At 49.8% G+C, this 21,545-nt stretch overlaps 1 protein-coding gene across 4 annotated transcripts in view; it reads left to right on the top strand.

Annotated features, from left to right (window-relative positions):
- The window catches only part of ESYT2 (extended synaptotagmin 2), a 1,091,416-nt gene that overhangs the window by 802,733 nt on the left and 267,138 nt on the right, over positions 1-21,545 (top strand). For 2 of the 4 annotated variants that reach the window (XM_069647986.1, XM_069647984.1), the window contains one exon: positions 20,971-21,033. The exons of the other annotated variants lie outside the window; for them this stretch is intronic. In XM_069647986.1, the coding sequence (XP_069504087.1) occupies positions 20,971-21,033 (63 nt within the window). The remainder of the gene's footprint in view (positions 1-20,970; positions 21,034-21,545) is intronic. 4 annotated transcript variants of the gene reach the window in all.

The raw sequence follows: 21,545 nt of genomic DNA, 5'->3' as shown, positions 1-21,545 counted from the left end.
ACCTCTCCAACAACTTCCAACTGGAACCCGACAGTATGCAAGATGAATGTCCAATAAAATGTCAATATGACCGATAGCCATGCCTTCTGGCAGTATACCCCTGGATTCCTGGGACATCAACATTGAGGACAGAGCTTGCTGCTACCTCCCTGTGCATCCGGGTTCCAAAGACCGGCCCAACTTCCACCTAGGTAAGTTCCTCACAATTCCACATACTTATTACAAACCCCCAACCAACCCATTTCAACATCCGTGCTCCCCCGATGAAGGGACACTGTAATCCTTTTCATCCTTTTCATTAAATATACATCTTTAGCCTTAGACCACCACTCCAGGAGACCGGGTCAGCCATTCTCTCTTCCATTGAGCTACCAGGCATGCTCTAGCCACCAACAATAGTAAATGTGGCATGTGCTGTAAGCCCCTCAACTCCCCATCATTGTCTTCAAGCCCGAATAGTGCTAACATGGAGGCAAGAGGCCGTTGTATCCCTTCAGCCTCCTTTATCCAACCTAGCACTTCAGGCCAGTACACCTGCACTCTGTCAAATGACCACCACATGTGCCAGTACAATGCCCTCTCCACGATTATGTCAGCGATAGGTGCTCCCTCCCACAAACATGCTAAAATTACAAACCGATCATATTGCCATCTGTGGAACAATTTAATACCCTGAATCTTATACTGACAAGCTATCAGCGCCTTAAATGCTCTGCAGCACATCTCACGCCACAGCCCATAGTCAATCACTCTCCCCAGATCCCTCTCCCGTTTAGCCCAGAGCGCCTCTGTTCCACTCATAATTGCCTCAATCAGCGAGGCATACCTATCTGTTATTTTTATGTCGCGCCGCTCACCCATAGGCATCAGGGCTCTCACAAAGACTGAAAAAACAAAAAACATAAAGTGGCAAGCGTTCAGGATAGTGTCTCAGTAGCAACAGCTATACGTGGTATTAACTAGAACGTCCCTCCGTGAAACAGCATTGTTTTCAACAGTTTTTTTAAAGAGAGTAAGGGAACCACAGCTCTTAAGATCAAAAGGGATAGAGTTCCAGGAAGTTGTTGCCCAGGCGTTAAAATTAGCGCCACCAATGTTCTTGAGGAACACACGCGGCTGGTGCAGTAGCTGGTTACCATTTGAGCGGAGGGTCCTTACAGGAGCTCTTTTTATTCTGGTGGAAAGACAGAGGGGTGCATTACCCAAAAGGCACTTATATACCAGAACAAAACCCTCGAATTGAATTTGTTGCTCGACTGGGAGCCAGTGCAACTTCCTCCTGGCAAACAAAATCTTGGAGCATCGGCCCAGTCCGTAGACTGCCCTGACAACTCCATTCTGAGCCACTTGGACCCTTTTTATATTGGCCTTGGGTGTACCCATCAAGAGGCTGTTACAGTAGTCCAACTTTGTATTTATGATTGCAGTAGCAGTCAAAGCACTGTTACTATCTGATAGGTACAAACACATTTTTCATAAGAGGTTTGTGTAATAAGAGCAGGATGATTTGAGTTGGGAGATGTGCTACTTAAATGACAGATGGGAATCAAAAAAGACTCCTAAAAGTTTGACATTTTCAGACACTGTGTTATTACCATTCATCATAAAACATTTTTACTGTCAAGTTTTTGTAATCTTTGTTGGGTATCTACAACCAACAACTCTTCATTTAGAGCCAAAGAGTTTACCGCCATCCATATTCATATGGCTTCAAAGACCCTGTTGACTCTGTTCACATCATCACTGTACACCCCAGTCAGCTCAGGAACTATCTGTGTGTCGTCAGCGTAATTTGTGAACCGAATGCCCAGAGCAACGAGCAGATCACACAGGGGTTTTGAAAATACGTTAAACAGTGGGGGACACATTAGCCTTGTGGCACACCACATGTCAAAAGTATTTTTGATGAAGAAGCATTTTCTTTGACCACTGCGGCCATCCTAGGTCATAAGAAAGACTTCATCCAATTGGCAGCATGAGGCGTACATTTTCCTACCGCAATTAGTCTGTTTACCAGCAAAGCATTGTCAATCAGATCAAAAGTTGAGGAGAGGTCCAGCAATAGGAGCAGAGGCGCATTACCTTCTTCAATAATGCCCACAATATTTCACTGTAGATCTAAACAAGCTGTCTCAGTCCCGTGATTCGTGCGAAACCCTGATTGTTCATCAGCCAAGATGTCATTGTGCTCCACAAAATTCTGATATTCTGTATAAGCAATCTTGTCAATTATCTTAAATATAAACGGGACATTTGTGATAGGCCTATAATTCCCAGGGACAACAGGATCAAGGTTTTCCTTCTTGATCAAAGGGGTTACCCAGGCCTCTTTAATATTTTCTGGTACATAAGCTTTGTCGAAAAAGCGATTCACAAATTGAGTAACACATGGGGCTAGTTCGACTCCTTGATTTCGTTGCCAGTTGTCTGTGCTAGTCCATCTACTGCAAAGCTGCCCTCAGCCAAGGCGCTGAGCCGTGCCTTGTGATTTTATCTGAATAGCAGCAACTAGACCTACTTGTCCATAAGTAGCAATATAAAAGAAAGGATATCTAAAAAGTATAGTGTGCAGGATATAAAATAACCACTGGGTAGTAACAAAATGCACTCGCCTACCACGAACCACCACAAACCGTCTCGGACATGCCAGGAAGGAGATCAAGCCCTTCCTCTCCAGATGTGTGTCCAGGATTTTCTCTGTCTGAGTATGCTCCCTTTGGACCTGTAATTTCCATTTATCTGTGATAAGAACCCCTTTAATATGTAAGTAGGCGACTATCCACAGCGTCCCTACGTGCAATGCCTCCTCCAGGTCTTGGATTGAAATAAACCTCCTGTCCTTCCACAGCTGTCCCGCTCTAGTCAATGCAGCTTCAAACCATCTCTGGTATTGGTCTAGGTCCAGAAACTCTTCCTAATCCCCGGTGCCTGCAAATAACTCATGGACAAGAGGTGACCCCCCCGCATCCAGAGTCTCCTATGCCATATATTCCAAGTAACCCCCAAAATGGCAGGTTCCCAAATACTGCATGGTATAGTCTCCCTCGGGGCCCACAACCACTCCCCTACCGTCGTCAGCTGCAAATGTTAACTGCAAATGATAATTTACGAGAGGAACCCACTGTTTGTCCACGTCCTCCATAAGGTGAGGAACTAGCACCCGCAACTGCGATGTCTCATAATGTGTGGAGGTTTGGGAACCCCACGCCTCTCACCCCACCTTGGGCAGCACTAGAGTGTTGTAAGCCACATGTGGTTTCTTCCCCTGCCACAGAAAGCAAAGCATACACCCCTTGACTTCCCTAAGTAGAGCATCCAGTACCCATATTGGGAGCATTTGGAACTGGTATTAAATCCTAGCGATGAAGTTAATCTTTAATGCAGTGAGACAGCCATCCATGACTTAGTGAGTTTACCCCAACTTAACATCTCTTTATACAACGTCTGGAGCAATGGTGGATAATTGGCCTTGCATAGCTCGCTCAACGTGCTGGATTTCCCAGGTAGTAAAACATTTTCCTGTCTGACCTCCATCCCAAGCTGCTCGAGTATTCCAGTGTCCCTTTCACCCACTTCGTCAAAGGGGAACAAAACAGATTTAGCCCTGTTTGTCTTGAACCCTGAAAATTCCCCATATCGTCCAATCACGTCCAGTGTTGCTGGAACAGAAGTATGCAGGATCCCTATATGCAACAGGACATTGTCCTTATACATCCCCAACTTGTTTGTTTTATTACTTGTATTGCGCTCCAGACCCATAGGTATCAGGGTGCATTACATACTTGAATTCTGATTTCCCCCACCTGAATGCCCTGCACCTGAGGGGTCCTGCTAAGCTGCTTTGCCAGTGGCCACCGCCACCCTTGCCACAGTGCCCGAATACAGAGCTTGAATACTATTAAGGACTTTACTTGCAAAGCCATATTTACCCAAGACTGCATACAAGAAACCCCAATCAAAGGCCTTCTCCGTGTCTGAGGCCAGGAGCGTTGGATTAACCCCTTCTCCAGCATAGAGTCTTGCATGGATTCACATGCTCATGAATATTCCCCCTCGTCTGGCTGGGAATCCTCTGTAAAAAGAAAGCAGCCTCGCTTTAAATCTGAAAACTGCTTGTCTCCTCTATAACCAATTGGTGTCCTTTGGGTCATAATGCCCCCTAGCCAATGACACTTGTCCCCATAAGCTCCACCCCTGGTGGCCATCTTCAGACTTTTACTGCACGTTTCAGTGTTGGGAGTCCTCTCACTTTGCTCCTCGAGAATTCTGTGATAGTTTTCGATAGGTTTCTTTGACCTTTCTCATCAACAAACATCATGTGTTGACTACCGGCAGCAGGGACACGTTGTCTACAAAGACCGAGTTTCCATCATTGGATCTTCTCTCTGCGAGATTCGGCGGGCCAAGGCTTGGGCCTACATCTGACCTCTATGTTGTCCGACGTGAACAAGAGAAGTCTCTTCAGGTCCGGCACATCCTGTGTCCTGAAAAACATCAATGCCGAGGATCGGCACCTCAAGTGCTTGTACTGTCTCCATCCGTACCACAATAAAGATGGATTCAAGATCTGCTGTGGCTCACCAGCAAAGACCAAGAGGGATCGCTATCGGAGGTTGGTAGCTTGAATCAACCAAGGGAAGGCCTCTGACGTGACCTCCGGGGGCAGTCATGCCTCACCAAGGACTGGCAGGTCCCATGAATGTGTCCTTCTGAGAAGCAAAAGTTGAGGTCCTATGAGGATGCTCCTTGTCAAGGGATCCAAAAGAAGGCGAAACATCATGCATCTGCATCTACAAAGTTCACCATTGCTGTGGGATCTAGTACAGGAAGGGGCTGCTCCCCATCGTCGGTATTGTCACCGCAAAGCCTACTGGCTGGTGGGTTTCCTTCGGCTAGGACGTCCTTTACCCTTTCTAAACACAAGTCCTCTTCCAAAGACAAGATGAGGGAGAGACCTGCGGGAGGCCCGTCGACACCTCTATCTTTATCCCCTTCAGTCCTAAGGACCCTGTCGCCGACGCCTTCGTCTACCAGGACCACAGGCGTGCAGACAACAACTTTGTCTGCCAAGACCACCACCACCTCATTGACGGCCTTCTTGTCGACGGCCATGACTCCGTCGACGACCACCACATCAGTGACTGCCTCGTCAAAGACCCCATCAACGACAGCCAATACTTCGAGGAAATGTTTGGCGGCAACCGTTGTTTCCACAGTTAGGACAGCGCCAAGGGTGACTTTGCCTCCGTGCCCATCGTCTGCTGTACCAACCACAACATCATTGGCGGCGGTGCCAATTTTGCAAATCCGCATCATCGCCTCCTTCCCGAAGGACCCTGGTAGGGTGAGAGAGTTGCTGCCTTCATCAGACTTCCTGCTGAGACTTGTGAGCGACTGTGCGGTCTCTGAGGAAATCTCCTCACATGTATAGTAGTTCAGACAAACATCTGCCATAGGATTTGTACTCTGACCATGAAGGGGGCCAAGTGCCCATGTCCCAAGAGGGATCTCCACGACAGAAACCAGATCGGCCATTTGCCCCTCCAAGGTGTTTCAGCCCAACTTCGTTCCCGGCTGCACCCTTTGCACCCCTGCCAGCACCCAGAGATATATTGCTGGATGGACATCCTCACCACCCTCCACACCTTGGTGGCGGAAATTCAGCGGAGGCTGACTTCTGTGCCTGGGCTGGACTGCAGCGCTCCAAGGCCTCCGACTAGGAGTCCCCCCAGAAAAAGCCCTCCCAGGCCAGGGGCGTCAGCCAACGCCACGCCATAGGGCCTTAACCCCAGTGGAGGAAGACCCACCGCACAAAGAAACTGCCACTGACACCAATACTACAGCTACTCTTACGGACAAGTTTGAAGATTATGTCCCTGCTGACGGAGAGACTCTGGGTACCGACAAGCCAGCCTAGGCCTCGCCACCAGAGGAGATTGGCTCATTCCAAGCCATGATCTCACAGGTGTCCAAGCTCTTCAGTCTGGTACCAGAGAAGAAGAAAGATGGGGTTCTTTTCAGCAACGTGAGTCCTCGAGGAAGACCATCATGTCGATCCCGTTGTTGGATGCTGTCTGAGAGGAAGGATTGGCCCTTAAGAAGACACCAAGTACCACACCCTCCAAGAGACAGACTGGAGAAGAAGTACAGGGTCCCAGACTCGACCCTCAGGTGCCTCAGGTCACAGCCGTCTCTGGACTCGGTGGTGTCGGCCACCGCCAGGCAGCGCTCATCCAATCAATCGTCATCTTCCATTCCGCGGACCAGGAGGGCAAGAAGCTGGATGCGGTTGGCAAATGCATCATATACACTGTGACTTCCACCATCAAGGCTGCCAATGCCCTAGCCATCCTGTCTCGTTAAGACAGGGAGCTTTGGTACAAGCTCGGCCGATATTGGATTTCCTGCCGGATGACAAGAAGGCCGAGTCCCTAGCCCTCTTCCAGGAGGGTGAGGTGGCTTCAGACCATGCCATCCCAGTGGCGCTAGACATAGCAGACTCGGGGTTCTGCTGGATGGGTATATGGTGTGGCCCTTCGGCGCCAGGGATGGCTGAAGGCCACAAACTTCTGGGCAGATGTGCAGTCCAAGGTAGTGGACATGCCTTTTGACGGAGATAACCTGATTTGGGAAGGTGGTGGTTGAGACGCTCCAGGCTATCAAGATTGACATGGAGACAGCAAAATTTTTGGGGACCCTGCAGCAGAGGAGGTGGTCCTTTTCATTCCCCAAGAAGAAGGGTCTCCAGGTCCTCTAAGGTGTACACTGCCCCCTCTCGTCAGCCCTCCCGCTCCACCACGCAGGAAGCCGAAAGAGGCTGCCCCCAGGCATTATGGCAGCGGATGCCAGCATCATCCACAGGCCAGGGTGCAGATGCCCAAGCAGGCCTGAATCTGCCGTGAACTCAAGCCCCCACTTGCTCACAGCAGTGGGAAGCCTGGCTATCAAACTTTTAGTGAACAGTGGAAGCACATCACCATGGACAAATGTGTGCTGGACATTCTTCAGCAAGGGCACACTTTGGAGTTTCTGCACAGGTGCCCTCGCAATTTCTCCTGTGGCGCATAAAGAACTGCACATGGCTCAGCTATTGCAGGAGGTTCAGTCCATGTTACGGAAAGAGGCAATAGATCTGGTGTGTCAGCGACTCCAGGGATCCAGAGTGTACTCCAGATACTTTCTGGTTCGAAAGAAGTCAGGAGGGTGGTGGACAATCCTGGACTCAAGACGGCTCAGCAAGAACTGAAGTCCCAAAAGTTCAGGGAGGTCATGCTACAGAAAATGCTCGACCAGGAGGAGGAAGGGGATTTTATGGCAACTCTGGACCTGGAGGACGCAGACTTTCACATCCTCAGTCCCTGGACCACGTTCTTACGTTTTGTGGTCCAGGGACGGCACTAGCTTTTCAACGCCCTGCCTTTTGCCTAAAATCGACGCCAAGAGTGTTCATGAAGTGCTTGGCCCCAGTGCCAGCGCATCAATGCTGCAATGGCATCCACATCTACCCTTGTCTGGATGCTGGCTCATCCGCTTCTGCTCTCACACACTGGCAAACCATCACACAGCGAAGACCATTTGACTTCTGACGGAGCGCAGATTATCCATCAATTATTGTAATTCCTGCGTGGACCCATTGCAGAATGCTCTGTTCCTAAGTGCCTGTCTCAACACGGTCCCATGCCTGGAGACCCCCTCAGGAGAGGGTAACAGCCATCCTAGGGAAGGTGCACCCTTTGCAACTGTACTCCATCAAATCGCTGTTGGGCATGATGTCCTCCAGCATCCATCTCCTCCCCTTTTGCGGGCTTCATATGAGAACCCTGCAGGAGATTCTTGACGCCAGGAAGCAGCAGGTCACGGGCACTTGGACAGACACGATAGCCCTCACTCTGGAGTTCCAGCAAGCTGTATGATGGTGGGGGATGCATCCACATCTCACTCAAGGAGCTTCCTTTCAGAGCACCACCTACCAGGTCACGGTCACCACAGATGCCTCCCTGGAAGGTGAGGGGGCCCGCACAGGACAATCTAATGCCAGAGGCCTCTGGCACCCAAAGGAGAAAAACCTCCACATAAATGTCCTGGAGCTCCGAGCAGTCTTCTGGGCCCTCAAGTCGTTCCCACCTCAGTGGCAGGGGAAGGGTGTGTCGATCTTCATGGGCAATACCACCACCATGTTCTATATCTGGAAACCGGGCAGGACACACTCCCCTGCTTTCTCCCTGGAAGCCCAGTCCTGTGGCACTGGACCATTCTTCAGGACACGTTTCTTGTCCCCTTTCATCTGGCGGGCACCAAGAACACCACTGCAGACTCGCTCAGCCAACTCCAGGTGCCAGAGGTACGCCAGCAGGTATTCTCAGCCGAGGAGCATGGGGATGCTTTCTCGTTCTGTGGAAGGGTCTCTCCTTGTACACCATCCGGCAAATTCTGCTCCTGCTATGTTTGATCAAGAAACTCAGATGTTGCCATTTCAGGGTGATCCTCATTGCTCCGGCGTGGCCAATACAGATCTGGTACCCGGAACTGCTCAAAGTGTTAGTGGCTTCGTCCATCCGGCTGGCTCCACTTTCTAATCTTCTCTCCAGAGAAAACTGAACAATGCTGCCCCACGACCCAGCGTTGCTGAGCCTCATGGCCTGGCTCCTGCAGCATTAGAGTTTAGGCACTATTCCCTGCCGCTGGAGTGCAGGAAGATTCTTGCCAAGGCCAGAGCTTCCTCAATATTGTCTTTTTACGTCCACAAATGGAAACGCTTTGCAGTGTGGTGCAAGACTCTGAAGGTTACGCCTCTGCGGAACACAGCTCTGCAGCTCCTCTCGTACCTGCTTTCGCTGACAAAGGCTGGCCTGGCTCATGCCTTTATCAAGGTTCATCTAGCTGCCATATCCCGGTTGACCCGGGCGACTGGCAAGCCCTCCCTGTGGTCGCACAGGCTTATCAAGTTCCTCAAAGGCCTCTTCAGGACCTTTCTGCCAGTGAAGGCTCCTTCCCCGGCTTGGGAGCTCAACTTGGTTTTGACTAAGCTCATGGGCCCTCCATTTGAACCGATGCATAAGCCCCCTCCGAAATGTCTTTAGTGGAAGACTGCTTTCCTAGTGCCCTCACCACGGCCCGGTGGGTCGGGGAGATCCAGGCCCTCTCGTGTAAGCAGCTGTACTTGACCTTGCATGCTACAAGGGTGTTGCTGCGGACCAATCCCACCTTTATACTAAAGGTTCATTCGAAGTTCCATCTCAACAAGCCTTTGTTCCTGCCAGTGTTCTTTCCGAGCTCTTCTACGCCTGCTGAAAGGGCGTTGCATTCGCTGGACGTTGTTCGTGCCTTGAAGTTTTTTGTGGCACGCAGGAAGGTTTTTTCGGGAGACATCTCAGTTGTTCGTCAATTTTGGACCAGTGGGACATGTGAAGGCCCTATCTAAGGCTTCCATTTCAGGTGGCTCTCTGGCTGTGTCATGCACTTTCATCGTCTGGCCAGCAGACCTCTCCCAGGCTGACTGTAAACCCATTTCACCACAGCCATCGCAGCAACAACAGCCATCTGCCGGGCTGCAACATGGAAGTCCACCCACACCCTCACGAGATTCTACTTAATCGACAGGGATTCCAGGGAGGATTCCTGGGTCGGCCAAGCAGTGCGACGCAACCTGTTTTCTTAAGGTGAGTTTGCTCCAGGGGTAAGTGTATTTCTTCTGTTGAGCCTTGCCACCTCCTGTGGTTGCGTTTATGTACTGCTGTGTAATCCTAATTAAATCAAGAACCCATGCTGGAGAATGAACACGTTTTTTACCTGTAACTCCTGTTCTCCAGCATGTCTGGCATGGAGTCACATGCAAACCCTTCCTCCTTCCCCTCTGTGGATTTTTTTGGTTCATTCTGCCACTTTACGTGCTCTACCAAATCTGAAGATGGCCACCAGGGGTGGAGTTTAGGAGGACGAGTGTCGCTGGCTAGGGCCAGTATGACCCAAAGGGTTCCATGTCTTAAAATCACAGCAAAAATGGCTGTGAATACAAAATATTGCAGCAAAAATGCTGTGGTTTTGCCGCTACAATTCTGTAAAGGATGCGGGGGACACCCCCGCAATCCCCAGACCCATTATACAATTGAAGGGGAGCAGGGAACACCCCAGCAACCCCCACTCCCTTTAAATGGTATAATGGGGTACACATTTACCAGGTCAGACCACAGCATTTTTGCCGTGATTATTTTTACCGGCAACATTTTTGTCGCGATTTTATTACCTGATACCCCCCAAAGGTCAGTGATTGGTTGCAGAGGAGAGCAGTTTTCAGTTTTAAAGCTAAACCGCTTTCTTTTTACCAAGGATTCCCAGCCTGACAACAGGGAATATTCATGAGCATGTGAATACATGCAAGGCCCATGCTGGAAGTAACTTGTTTCTTTCCCACAGGCCATATCCATCAAGTGCAGTGTCTTGCTCACGGTATCAGCTCCCTGTCTGGCCTTAATAAAAACTCACCTTATCAGTATGAACCAGGCGTGGCATCATATTCTGCAGCCTAGAGGCCAGCACCCTAGTGAAGATTTTTGCATCTAGATTAAGAAGCGATATGCATCAATAAGATACAAATAACTAAGGGTTCCTTCCCTCTTTAGTTATTACTGATATCAAGGCTGATAGAAGAATCTTGAGGCCCTCCCATTTTCCAGAATGTGATTGAACAATTTTTACGAGGTATGTGGAGAATTCTGCTAAAGACTTATAAAGCCCAACTGTGAACCAGTCGTCTCCAGGTGCCTTCCCACCCTGCATTCTGCGAATTGCACAGAGGACCTCCTCCTGGGTAAAGGGTGCATCCCACTCGGTCGCCTCTTCCGCACTTAGTACCGGGAGTGTTATCTCACTTAAATATAGCTTCCACCTTTCTCAACCCCATAAAGCCCTTCATAAAACACTGCAAACTCTTCTACCATCCCCTCCAGTGTTGTGTCAACCTGTCCGTCCCCTCCCTTGATCCGTCAACCCACACCTCTGCCCTCACCCCCCAAAGCTGCGCTGCCAGGAGCCCATCGGTCTTATCCCCTCCTTTCATAGTTTTTCTGCTATAGAAATTGTAATTGACGCACAACCTTTCTGACTACAAGAGATTTCGTGCCTTTTCCCTCCAAATTCCTTGATCAGCCCCTGCCTGCTCCCATCACTGACCTGTATCCTCCTCTCCAGGGAACAGATTTCGTCCCTCAATCTAGCCTCTAGCAAGTTTTATTTACCTTTTCTTAGGTGTGCCTTCCCTAATAAAGAACCTCGCCATGTTGCCTTCGCCGCCTCCCACACAAGGTACTGAGATCCACCTCTCCAATATAGTTTATTTCAACATATGTGATCGCCTTCCTCAGTTCTCCCCCACCCCATGCAACTTCTTGTCTTTGCACCTCCAAAGCGAGTCCCTAGTATTCAGTCTACTCAAAGCAAACTCCATCTGGACCATGTCATGATCTAACCAACTGATGGGCACCAAGTCGCATGAGATCACTCTGCCCATTAGCTCCTTACACACAAATATAGCCAATACGTGTATATGTACCATGGAGGTTGGGGGGGGAGAATGAAAACCCCTGTTCACCCTGATGGAGCTGTCTCCACACATCCTGCAGCCCCTGCAGGTCAAGCAACCCTCCCCCCTCTTCCCCTTCGAAGACCCTGGCCCCCTTCCTTTGCCGAGGCACTTTTATCCAAAAGGGGATCTGCCCACATGTTGAAATCGTCTCCCAATATAAGAGAGCCCTTACATTCTTGCATTATTTGGGTTAACTTTGCCTCAAAAAAAGCCTGTCCATGGTTAGGGCAATACATTGTTGCTAATGACAACCACACATCATCCCCAGTACAAGAGACAAAACCCCTCCCACTACTCTCCCACCATACCACAATGGTTTCCAGCTGTAACCTATTGTGAAGCAAAATCCTAACCCCCCCTCTTTCTTCACCTCTGGATGCGCAGTGCGCCTGCCCAATCAAACCACTGGGGATTAGCCTTTCCTCTCCCTACGCCGTTCTAGTTTCCTGAAACATTAACACATCCAGCCCCCTCTATGAAATTCCCTAGTGGTTAACAAACGCTTAGTTGGGGAATTTATGCCCTTCACGTTCAGAGACTCTATGAACAAGCAGTCAGCCCTTCCCCCCCTACTAATACCTACCACTGCCATCTAATCCACAATCTCTGTTTTCCCAATTTCAAATGTATACACCCACCTGGTTCCCTTCTTTCCCTTGTTCCCATATGCTGTTTACCCCTCACCCTCTTCCCTGCCCTCCAACCCCCATCGTACCTCCATTCCCATTGTAACCTTGAGCCACTTTTACGTGAGACACCCATCCAAAGCAGGGCCACCAAGGCAGAACATATGCGCCCTGTCAACAAACTTCTACCTTTAACAAAACATGGCACAACCATTATAAGCTACTTGAGAGATAATAATACCCCCATGTTGGGGAGTTCAGCTCTCTCGCCTCACAGGTGAAAGAGTTTTGACCCTCTGAAATGTCTGGCTTCTAGGAACTTTTACGTTGCCTCAATCCCTGCAGTGATGATTTGCGGCTGGGCCTGCAGTTCCGTCTTGTCTTCGGTTATCCTGTAGTCCACTGCTTTGATTTCGAACACTAGGGCAAATGGATTTGTCCACCTGTATTCCTCTTTCAGACAGCCAAGACGTAAGAGGTGTGCAGTCCCTCCACCAAGCCAGGGTGAAATCCAAAAGGTCCTGATAAATTTGCACGTAGTCTCCCTCAAACTGGATAGTGTGCAGATGCTTTGCTCTCTCCAGAACAGTGGCCTTCTCCATATATCGCAGAAACATTACCACCACTGACCTCGAGCCTTTATCCCTGGCCATGCCTCCATGATCGCTCTTTCGATTTCCACTGTCGTCGAAAACCGGACATTCACCAAAGCCCTGATCGTCCTTTGCACATCACTAGCTGACTCGCCCTTTCATTTCTTCAGTCTGAAAACACACAGATTATTTCTGTGTTCCCTGTTTTCGAGGTCATCCAACTTCAACTGATCTTCATCCATCGTTTCTAAATTGGACAGCCTGGCCTCAATCTTCATTTCTAAGAGTATCCACATTGAGGTGATTATTGTCCATATCTGTAAATTTAGTCTTCAACACCTCCACTCTGCTTCTCAAATCTAAAACCGAAGCCTGAAACTTTCCTCTTGGCTTCCGAATCCCTTGCAATATATCTTTGATGTCCTTCGTCGACGGGGGCTGCCAGTTCCCCAAACTCGAGCCACCAGCTGGACTGCAAACTCCCTAAGCAGGCACAGACCTTCCTTGCCTCCCTGCACCGCTCCTGTGCGATGCAGTGACCTCTCATTGGATCCTCCCAGCTCTAACCAAGACAGGGACAGCTGCACAGGGAGCCGTCACAACGCGCCAGGCCACCCGCTCGCACTGCGGTCTGTCTCCGGTGACCTTTCCACTTTCACAAGTGAGCCGGCAGAACCTCGCCAACTTCCCACAGCTTTACGGAGAAAATTCGAGCACTGTGTGCCGTTCGGTACTCCGCCGGATCACAGCAAAATGATGGGGCTGGGCAGAGCTCGTTACCTATGCGTCCATATTAGCCCACGCCCCCTGGTGGTCTTCAGAGAAAGACTTCTAAATCGCCATAAAAAAGATCCGCTTAGTTGCCTATTTTCCCCCCTTCTATTATCTTAATGTGGGAAATATTTCATAGTTGTCCACAGTTTTTGGGGAGTTTTCTATTTGAAGGACGATTGTCAGGGCATTGTGTATGGCTCCTTAATTACTACATGCATTATTTCAATGATTATGCAAACATTGTCCCTTCAAATTCGATTACTCAAACATTGTATCTACTAACTCACATTTCGTTTGTTTGCGCACATCTCCCTTAATTGCCTGCAAGGAGATTATATAAGAAAAATAAATGAATGAATTTAGATTCAAATTAAGTTTAATTTAAGTAATCTTGCAACTGGTTAACTATAAGTAAAAGCACCTTCCTTTGGGGCAAAGCCAACAAACAGCTGCATTCAGCTTCCCTTATTGCATGTATCATTGTTAAGTGATGCTAAGGATCCCTCCAAGCATAGTAAGCCATTATCTGGACAATCTTATGGCCCTTCATACGTGGCCTCAAATTAGAGATGAGTATATTTTAGGAAAATATTGTAAACTTTAATCTGATTCAGCCCTGCAAACAATTTTGCAAAATGTATTATATATTAATTTGTGGCTGTTGAGAAGTCTTACTAAATAAATAGAACAATCATTTTGTATGGAACCAGATGATACCAAGTCTGGTGTTCTGTTTGTCACGTTGCTGATTTAGTAATTTCACTGGTGAAAGCAAATATATTGCGCTGTATGGAAATGACCTATTTCAGACAAATCTTATGTGTGGATTGGGGAGTCCCTCTCCTTTACGAAGTAAAATTTTGTTAACAACTTAAAAAAGATCCTGGCTTATCGAGATGCCACTAGAGAAGTACAACAAAAAGTATTCATGCGCAGTCAGTGACTTTTCCATAAAACATATAAATTACCAGTTGAAATAGATCGGTTTGTTGCTCTTGGGCTGTGCAGGAGCTCCTAAAAGCCATTGTTTCAGCAGTGAATTCAGAACCTAAGGAGATAGTAATTGTGAGCTCAGCACATCATTATGGTTTAAATGCAGATATTTTAAGAGGAGTTTTTTTTATATACTGCATAGGAAGATTTACAAACATTGAAGCTGCTGATAAATAATGCTGATTAAAACACTTGAAAACAAGTACGTTTTCATGTTCACCCCAGTTGCATTTGACACATATTTTGTTTGCCTTTAAAAGCATGATATTGCCAGTCATTTTTGAAAATGTTTATATGGAAAGCATGTACTCTTGCGTCCCGTCCCCTTTTCTCCATACTGTATGGGCATCCCTCGCGAGGGACGGGAGACGGAACCTTTTTCACCAGAAAAATCCTTCTTCCCCTTTAAATCTACAGGCCCGTGGGGATGCAGCCCTGGGAGCATGCGCTCGCCTGACTCCGCCCACCACTCCTCAGTCCCCTTTTCCACGTCGACGCTCCTGGGTTTTGCTTTGGCCATGTAATTCCACGTGCTCTTCCCAGATATTCTTCTATCTTTTTTGTCTTTAGGTACTTGGTCCTCCGATGCCACGCTCCTCCCCGGCACATGTCGACTTCAACGGGCTTCAGCAGGTGTCCAGCCAGCGAGGTGCTCTTCCCTACAACCGACCCCCAGGCCTTTTGGCTCTGCTGCCTTGGCCCCGATCACGGTTGGGAAGGCTGTTCCGCGTGCGATGCACTGACTTCATGTGCACTGAAGAACAGGCTAGGTAAGTGGAGGGAGCTCTACCAGAGGTCACCTCCGGAGGACCAAAAGTCTTTGTCACACATTTTTCAAGGCCAAAGACAAGGCCTCTATTTACCATCACACCCCGTAAGGGCTACTCCTTCCCAAGGGAGCACCCAAGCGGGAGGAACCTCTCGGATTCTAGCACCAGCACACGTACCGAGGCTAGTCTAGCTACCAGTCTTACGGCCAAGGGGTCTCTGGATCCTTACGGTATCAGTGCTGAGGGACCAGGGTTCTCTGTCCGAGGGGGAGCCTATACGCAGCACTACCGGTGCTTCCGCCAAGGGCAATGCGCCTTCCAGGCCTCGGTCAGAGGTGCCGGGTAGGCCTCTTGTTCCAACCCCAAGCGTCTTGGGCGAGGCTGGGCCCGGGGAGCCAGGCACCACGACGCAGGCATGTGCTAGCAGCTCGACAAGATGGCCGCTCGTCCGACGCCTTCCCTAGGAACGGAGCAGGCGGAGGAACGAGTCACAAGGTGATACTAGTGTCAACCAGGTGTGTGGCCTACAGCCTATCCATCAGCAGCGCAGGGCAGTTATACACTGCACCCCAGACAGAGTGTGCCCCAGCCTCAGCAGCCGTCAGCCGCCCAGTCAATATCTCCTGCCACCTCTTCTGCTTCCTAAGTCAGGTTCTTTGAAAGGTTCCTTTTGCTGATGAGGACCCCGCAAATGGGGGCCCTCCTTCGGGATGCTATCAGGGACATGCTCCCGGTCACCCCACCAGGGCCCATAGTCATTCCTCACATGGCTCCAGCTCCTCAGGCCACTTTGCAGCCTCCGATGCCCATAGCGGCTCATGCCTCCCACAATCCAGGCGGTTCCGTATCAGCCTCTGGCTCTGGTTTCCACACCTCAGCCCAGGGCACCCAGTACTCCACCCTCAGTTCCGGACCCCCCGGACACTCGCGTGGACACAGATGAGGAGGAGGACCCCAACACTCCGTCCTCCGCCAGGGCCTTCCATGAACACCTTGCAGGTTTGGCAGAGTATTTGGGCCTTCCACAGCCCAAGGTCGAACAGCCAGAGGAGGGTGTCTTAGCTGAAGTCCTCAACCTAAGACCCACTACCAGAATAGGGATCTCGATGCAGAAGGACGTAGTTGCCTCGGCCAAAAAGGGGTGGCTTAAGCTGCACTCGGCCCAGCCTGTCAACCGGTGCCTCGATGCCAAGTACAGGCAGATGGAATGGGATACACTTGCGCCTTCGGCTCATCCGCAGCCGCAGTCCTCGGTGATCGCTGCAGCGTCACTCTATTCTAAGCCTCAGTCATCCTCGGCCACCTCATCCTTGACGCTGCTAGGCAAGGAGGAGAAGATCTTGGAGGTGTAGGGTAAAAAGCTGTACCCTAACGCCTCCTTGCACCTGCGTCAAGCCAACGCTGATGCCATGCTGGCAGCCATTAACCAAAGGCTTTGGCAGGAGATTGCAGACTTGCTCCCAGAACTCCACGCCCAGTGCCAAGCACACTTTAAGGCGGGGCTAGGAGAAGCCATGCTGGTAGCGCAGGACATCATGAAGTCCACCGTGACCCACATCGATACCTCTAGCCGGGCCATCTGCATCACCACGGACTTGAGAAGGACGGCCTGGCTCCGGACAACTAAGTTTAACCCTTATGTCCAGGAACGCATATTGGACCTTCCATTCGAGGGTAGTGACCTCTTCCACTCCACCATGGATGAGGAATTAGATAAAAAGAACAGCTCGCAAACTGCAAAGTCTTTATCTATTCTTAAGAAGGCCACGCCCAAGGCGTACACCCAGTCACATCTACCCCCCGACAAGGGGAGGGCTTTTGGCAGGTTCCGGGGCTTCCAAGAACGAAGGTCCAGGCAACCTGACCGTTCTCAGAGTCAGCACTGGAGGAAACAGCAAAGGGGGAGGGGGTGAGGGTTTTTTCCAGTTGCCCTCCTCTGCAACAGCCTCAGAGGGAAAGAAGGCATGATGCGTCCCTTCAGGTCCACGTGTCTCCGGTGGGGGGGGGGGGGCAGCCTTGCCTTTCACATGCAATGTTGGTGCCAGAAATCTTCGGACCCCTGGATCCATAGTTTCCACGGGGTACCGCATGCTGGTCCCTTTCTCTCCTCCTCCCCCCCCCCTCTCCTCCCACAGATTGGGACAGCAACTCTCTTGGCAGAGATTTGTTCGTTCTTGGAGAGCCAGGCAGTGGAAGAATTCCCAGCCTCTCAGCAAGGTTTGGGCTTCTACACCATGATTTTCACCATTCAGAAGAAGAACCAGGCTTGCCTGAGAGTTGTGTTGGACCTTTCCACCCTCAACCTCTCCCTTCCTCTGCAGAAATTCAAGATGGTTACGCCTGCACTCATCGCGGAGATGCTGGACAGGGGAGATTGGATGTGCTCCCTGGATCTGAAGGACGCTTATCTACACGTCCCGATTTGGCTGCCTCATCGGTCCTAACTGCGGTTCAGGATCATGGGCTGCCATTTCCTATACAAGGTGCTACCTTCGGCTTCAACTCGGCCCCCAGGGTCTTCACCAGACTTATGAATGCGGTGGCAGCCCTACTCAGGGCCCAGGGCCACCACGTGTACCTGTACCTGGGATGACTGGCTCGTTTGGGCCACATTCCTGGAGACTGTTCTCCATACCTCCTCCGCTCTGATGAACACGCTACACGACCTGGGGTTCACCATCAATATCAAGAAGTGTCTGCTGCGGCCTATGCAGAGCCTCACCTTCCTGGTCCTCATCTGGGACACTGGCTCCGAGAGGATCTTTCCCACGGAGGACAAGGTCATGGCCATCAAGAGAGCCACGGCTCACTTCCTCTGACCTCTGCCTGATGGTACCAACACTTGTTGGGAATAATGGCAGCGGTCCTACTGGCCGTACCCCACACAAGACTGAAGATGAGGAGATTGCAGCTTCACTTAGCAACCTCATGGAATCAGGAAAGGGGCTCTCAAGCAGAGCCAGTTGGTATTCCTTCGTCTCTCCACCCGGATCTCACCTGGTTGTCCGCGGACTGCAACCTGCGACCAGGCAAGCCCTTCCGGCAGCCTCCCCCTCAGGTCACCATTACTGCGGATTTGTCTCTGCGGGGCTGGGGCGCCACTATGGGCAGCCACAGCGTCCACGGAGTCTGGACTGGGCAGGAACAGGAGTCCCACATCAACTGGCTGGAGCTGACGGCAATCTGGCTGGCCCTCAAAGCCTTTCTCCCTCTCATTGGGGGCAATACGGTGCTTATCCAGACACAACTCCACCAGCATGTAATATGTCAACAAGCAGGGGGGCACCAGCTCCCCTCTCCTATGCAACCTATCGATCAGCATGTGGGAATGGGCACTGGAGAACATCATCTACCTCAGGGTTGTCCACCTCCTGGGGGAGTCCAACCTGGAAGCGGACAGGCTCAGCAGATTTAATGACTTGGTATTGAACAACATATTCCTCAGATGAGGGCACCCCCAAGTGGATCTGTTTGCTTCCTGGGACAACAGGAAATGCCAGCAGTTGACCTCCTGGCAGGGCCAGGGCCCCGGCTCCCTGGACAACGCATTCCGGATACCATGGAACGGCATGAAGGCGTCTGCTTTCCCGGCCACACCACTGGTCCACAGGTTTCTCTACAAAATCAAGGAGTCTTATCACCTCAGCATCATCCTGATATCTCCCTTGTGGCCGGCAAGGCCATGGTTTCCAAGCTCCTAAACCTCTCGGACAGACCTCGCATTCACCTACCGCTGGGCTCAGCTCATCTCCTGGCACAGCAGTGGGACAGAGTGGTCCACCCGCCCGCACAAGTTAGCACTTGCAGCGTAGTTCCTGAGCAGGTCGCACTCAAGCATTCGCACCTCTCCCAGGATAACCTAGAGATCATTCAGGGTGCCAGAAGCAAGGCTACTAGAACCCAATACAAGAGCAAATGGTCTAGATTCTGCCATTAGGCCGAGTCTAAGGAGATCAACCCCCCTGAAGTGCACTTTGGATGACGTACTGTCATTTTTGGCGCACCTCGCCCACTACAGTGTACAGGTGGACACCTGCCGCACATATTTGGCGGCTATCGGGGCTTAGAGGAATTCGGAGGAAGGCTTGTTCTCCTCCTCCAACCCGGTGGTCAAGCGACATTTGGCTGGCCTCCATAGGCTCTACCCTCCTATAAAGAAACCACACCCTGTGTGGCACCTCAATATAGTGTTGGGCACCTTGGCACACACACCTTTCGAGCCAAAGGCGTCCGCGGACATCAGTCTGATCACCATCAAGACAGCTCTGCTGTTGGGCCTCAACTCGGCTCGCAGGGTCAGCGAGATACAGGCTCTGGTGGCATCAGAGCCCTACACAACTTTTCACAAGGACAAGGTGATCCTGCAGACATACCCTGCTTTCCTACCCAAGGTAAACTCCTCTTTCCATCTTAACGAGGAGATAGTCTTACCCAATTTCTTCACTGACCCCACGGATGAGCCTCAGAGGATCTTGCACTGTCTAGATGTCAGGCACGCTCTGAAATACTATCTGGACAGGACCAAGGACCTCCGCAGGTCGGACGCCCTATTTGTGACATCCGGTGGGTCAAGGCCTGGCTATTAGGCTTCCAAGGCGTCAATGGCAAGGTGGATGGTTTCGGCCATCGAGGAGGCCTACGAGAGGCAGCACAAGCCATTGCCAGCGAACATGCATGCCCATGCTGTCAGAGCCAAGGCCACGGCCATTGCGTTCCAATAACATGTCCCGTGGCAGGTCATCAGCAGGGCAGCAACCAGGGTCTCCACTTCGGCTTTCTGTAAACACTACTGTTTGGACACCGCCTTTAGATCAGACGCGGCCTTCGGACAGGTGGTCCTAAGGAACATGTTTGCTTAAGGAGGGTCTCCTCTCCACCCTGTGGCTACATTCAGTTGTAATCACCCATACAGTATGGAGGAAAGGGGGCGGGACATAACAGTAATTAATAGTTACTCACCGTAGTGACTGACGTACTCTCCATAGTCCCCTTTCCTCCATGCGTCCCACCATCCTCCCTCCTAAACTGGAGTCATTAGGCAATGTTAACTGTTGTCGACACGTCAATGGGGACTGAGGAGTGGCAGCGGTGGGCGGAGTCAGGTGAGCCCAGGCACCCAGTGCCGCACTCCCACACGCCGCTAAAGGGGAAGGTTTTTTTTCTGGTGAAAAAAGTTCTGTCTCCCGCCCCTCGTGACGGACGCCCATACAGTATGGAGGAAAGGGGACTATTGACTAAGAGTACTTTAGTCACTACGGTGAGTAACTATTAATTTAGTTTATTAATCTAGCATAGCTATCTCATTTTACAATTATTTAGACAGCTGAAAACTAGATTATCATCAGTACTCAATATTTGAGAAATTTGAACACCTACATGTTCATAGGAAACAAAGACTGCAAAGGAATTTAGAGATATGAATTCACCTATTAATTTGTACGCTTGGATGCATGGAACCCAAAGCTTCATTATGCCGCTTTCACGTCCTTCCCTTTGTTTTGATTGATCCTGCCTCTTCATCATTATTTGTTGCTTATTTATATTGCTTTCCATTTTGTTATTAATAACCTTGCACAATTGCATGATGCATGACTTATTAACCCTATGTGTATCTCTCTTTCCTAACCCTAAAGAGTAACCCATTAGAGTTTAGCCGCGAAGGTGGGAAGAAGAATGCTGGTCAGAAACCTGTGAAGGTAAAAACATTCTTCATTTTCAGTCGCTCATTGGAACTGCAACAAACTTTTTCTGGATCCTTCTTACCCATGGTGCCAGTCACATTTGTTAACAGGAACTTGGTATTTACACAGGAATCCTGAATCCCTTCAAGGGTTAATGGTGATAGTTTTCTAATGAAATCTGTTTTCCAAAATATCTTTTAATCAATATGCAATTTTCTGTTTGGAAATATTGAACATATTCACAATGATTTTCTTTCTGCATCATTTTGATTAGAATTGTTTGTTAGAAATAGAAAAGTAAGTTACAACAGTGTGTTGGTTTAGGAAAACAATGGTTTATCTAGAGGTCATGTTGCCTTTAATTAGACGAACGCAAGTGGTTATTAATATTGACGCAGTTATTGATATTGACGATGTATGAATTGACTTTCTGGACCTCAAAGGTAGTGTAGTTTCCGGACCTAAAGTACTATTAATCCATCTATAATATTAATCTAACACTTACCCTGGTGCAATTATATTTAATA

Source organism: Ambystoma mexicanum, chromosome 2q (assembly GCF_040938575.1).
Source record: "Ambystoma mexicanum isolate Mex_15411 chromosome 2q, UKY_AmexF1_1, whole genome shotgun sequence".
Lineage (NCBI taxonomy): Eukaryota > Metazoa > Chordata > Amphibia > Caudata > Ambystomatidae > Ambystoma > Ambystoma mexicanum.
The sequence above is the reverse complement of the archived record's forward strand: the minus strand, read 5'-3'. Positions and strand labels throughout refer to the sequence as shown.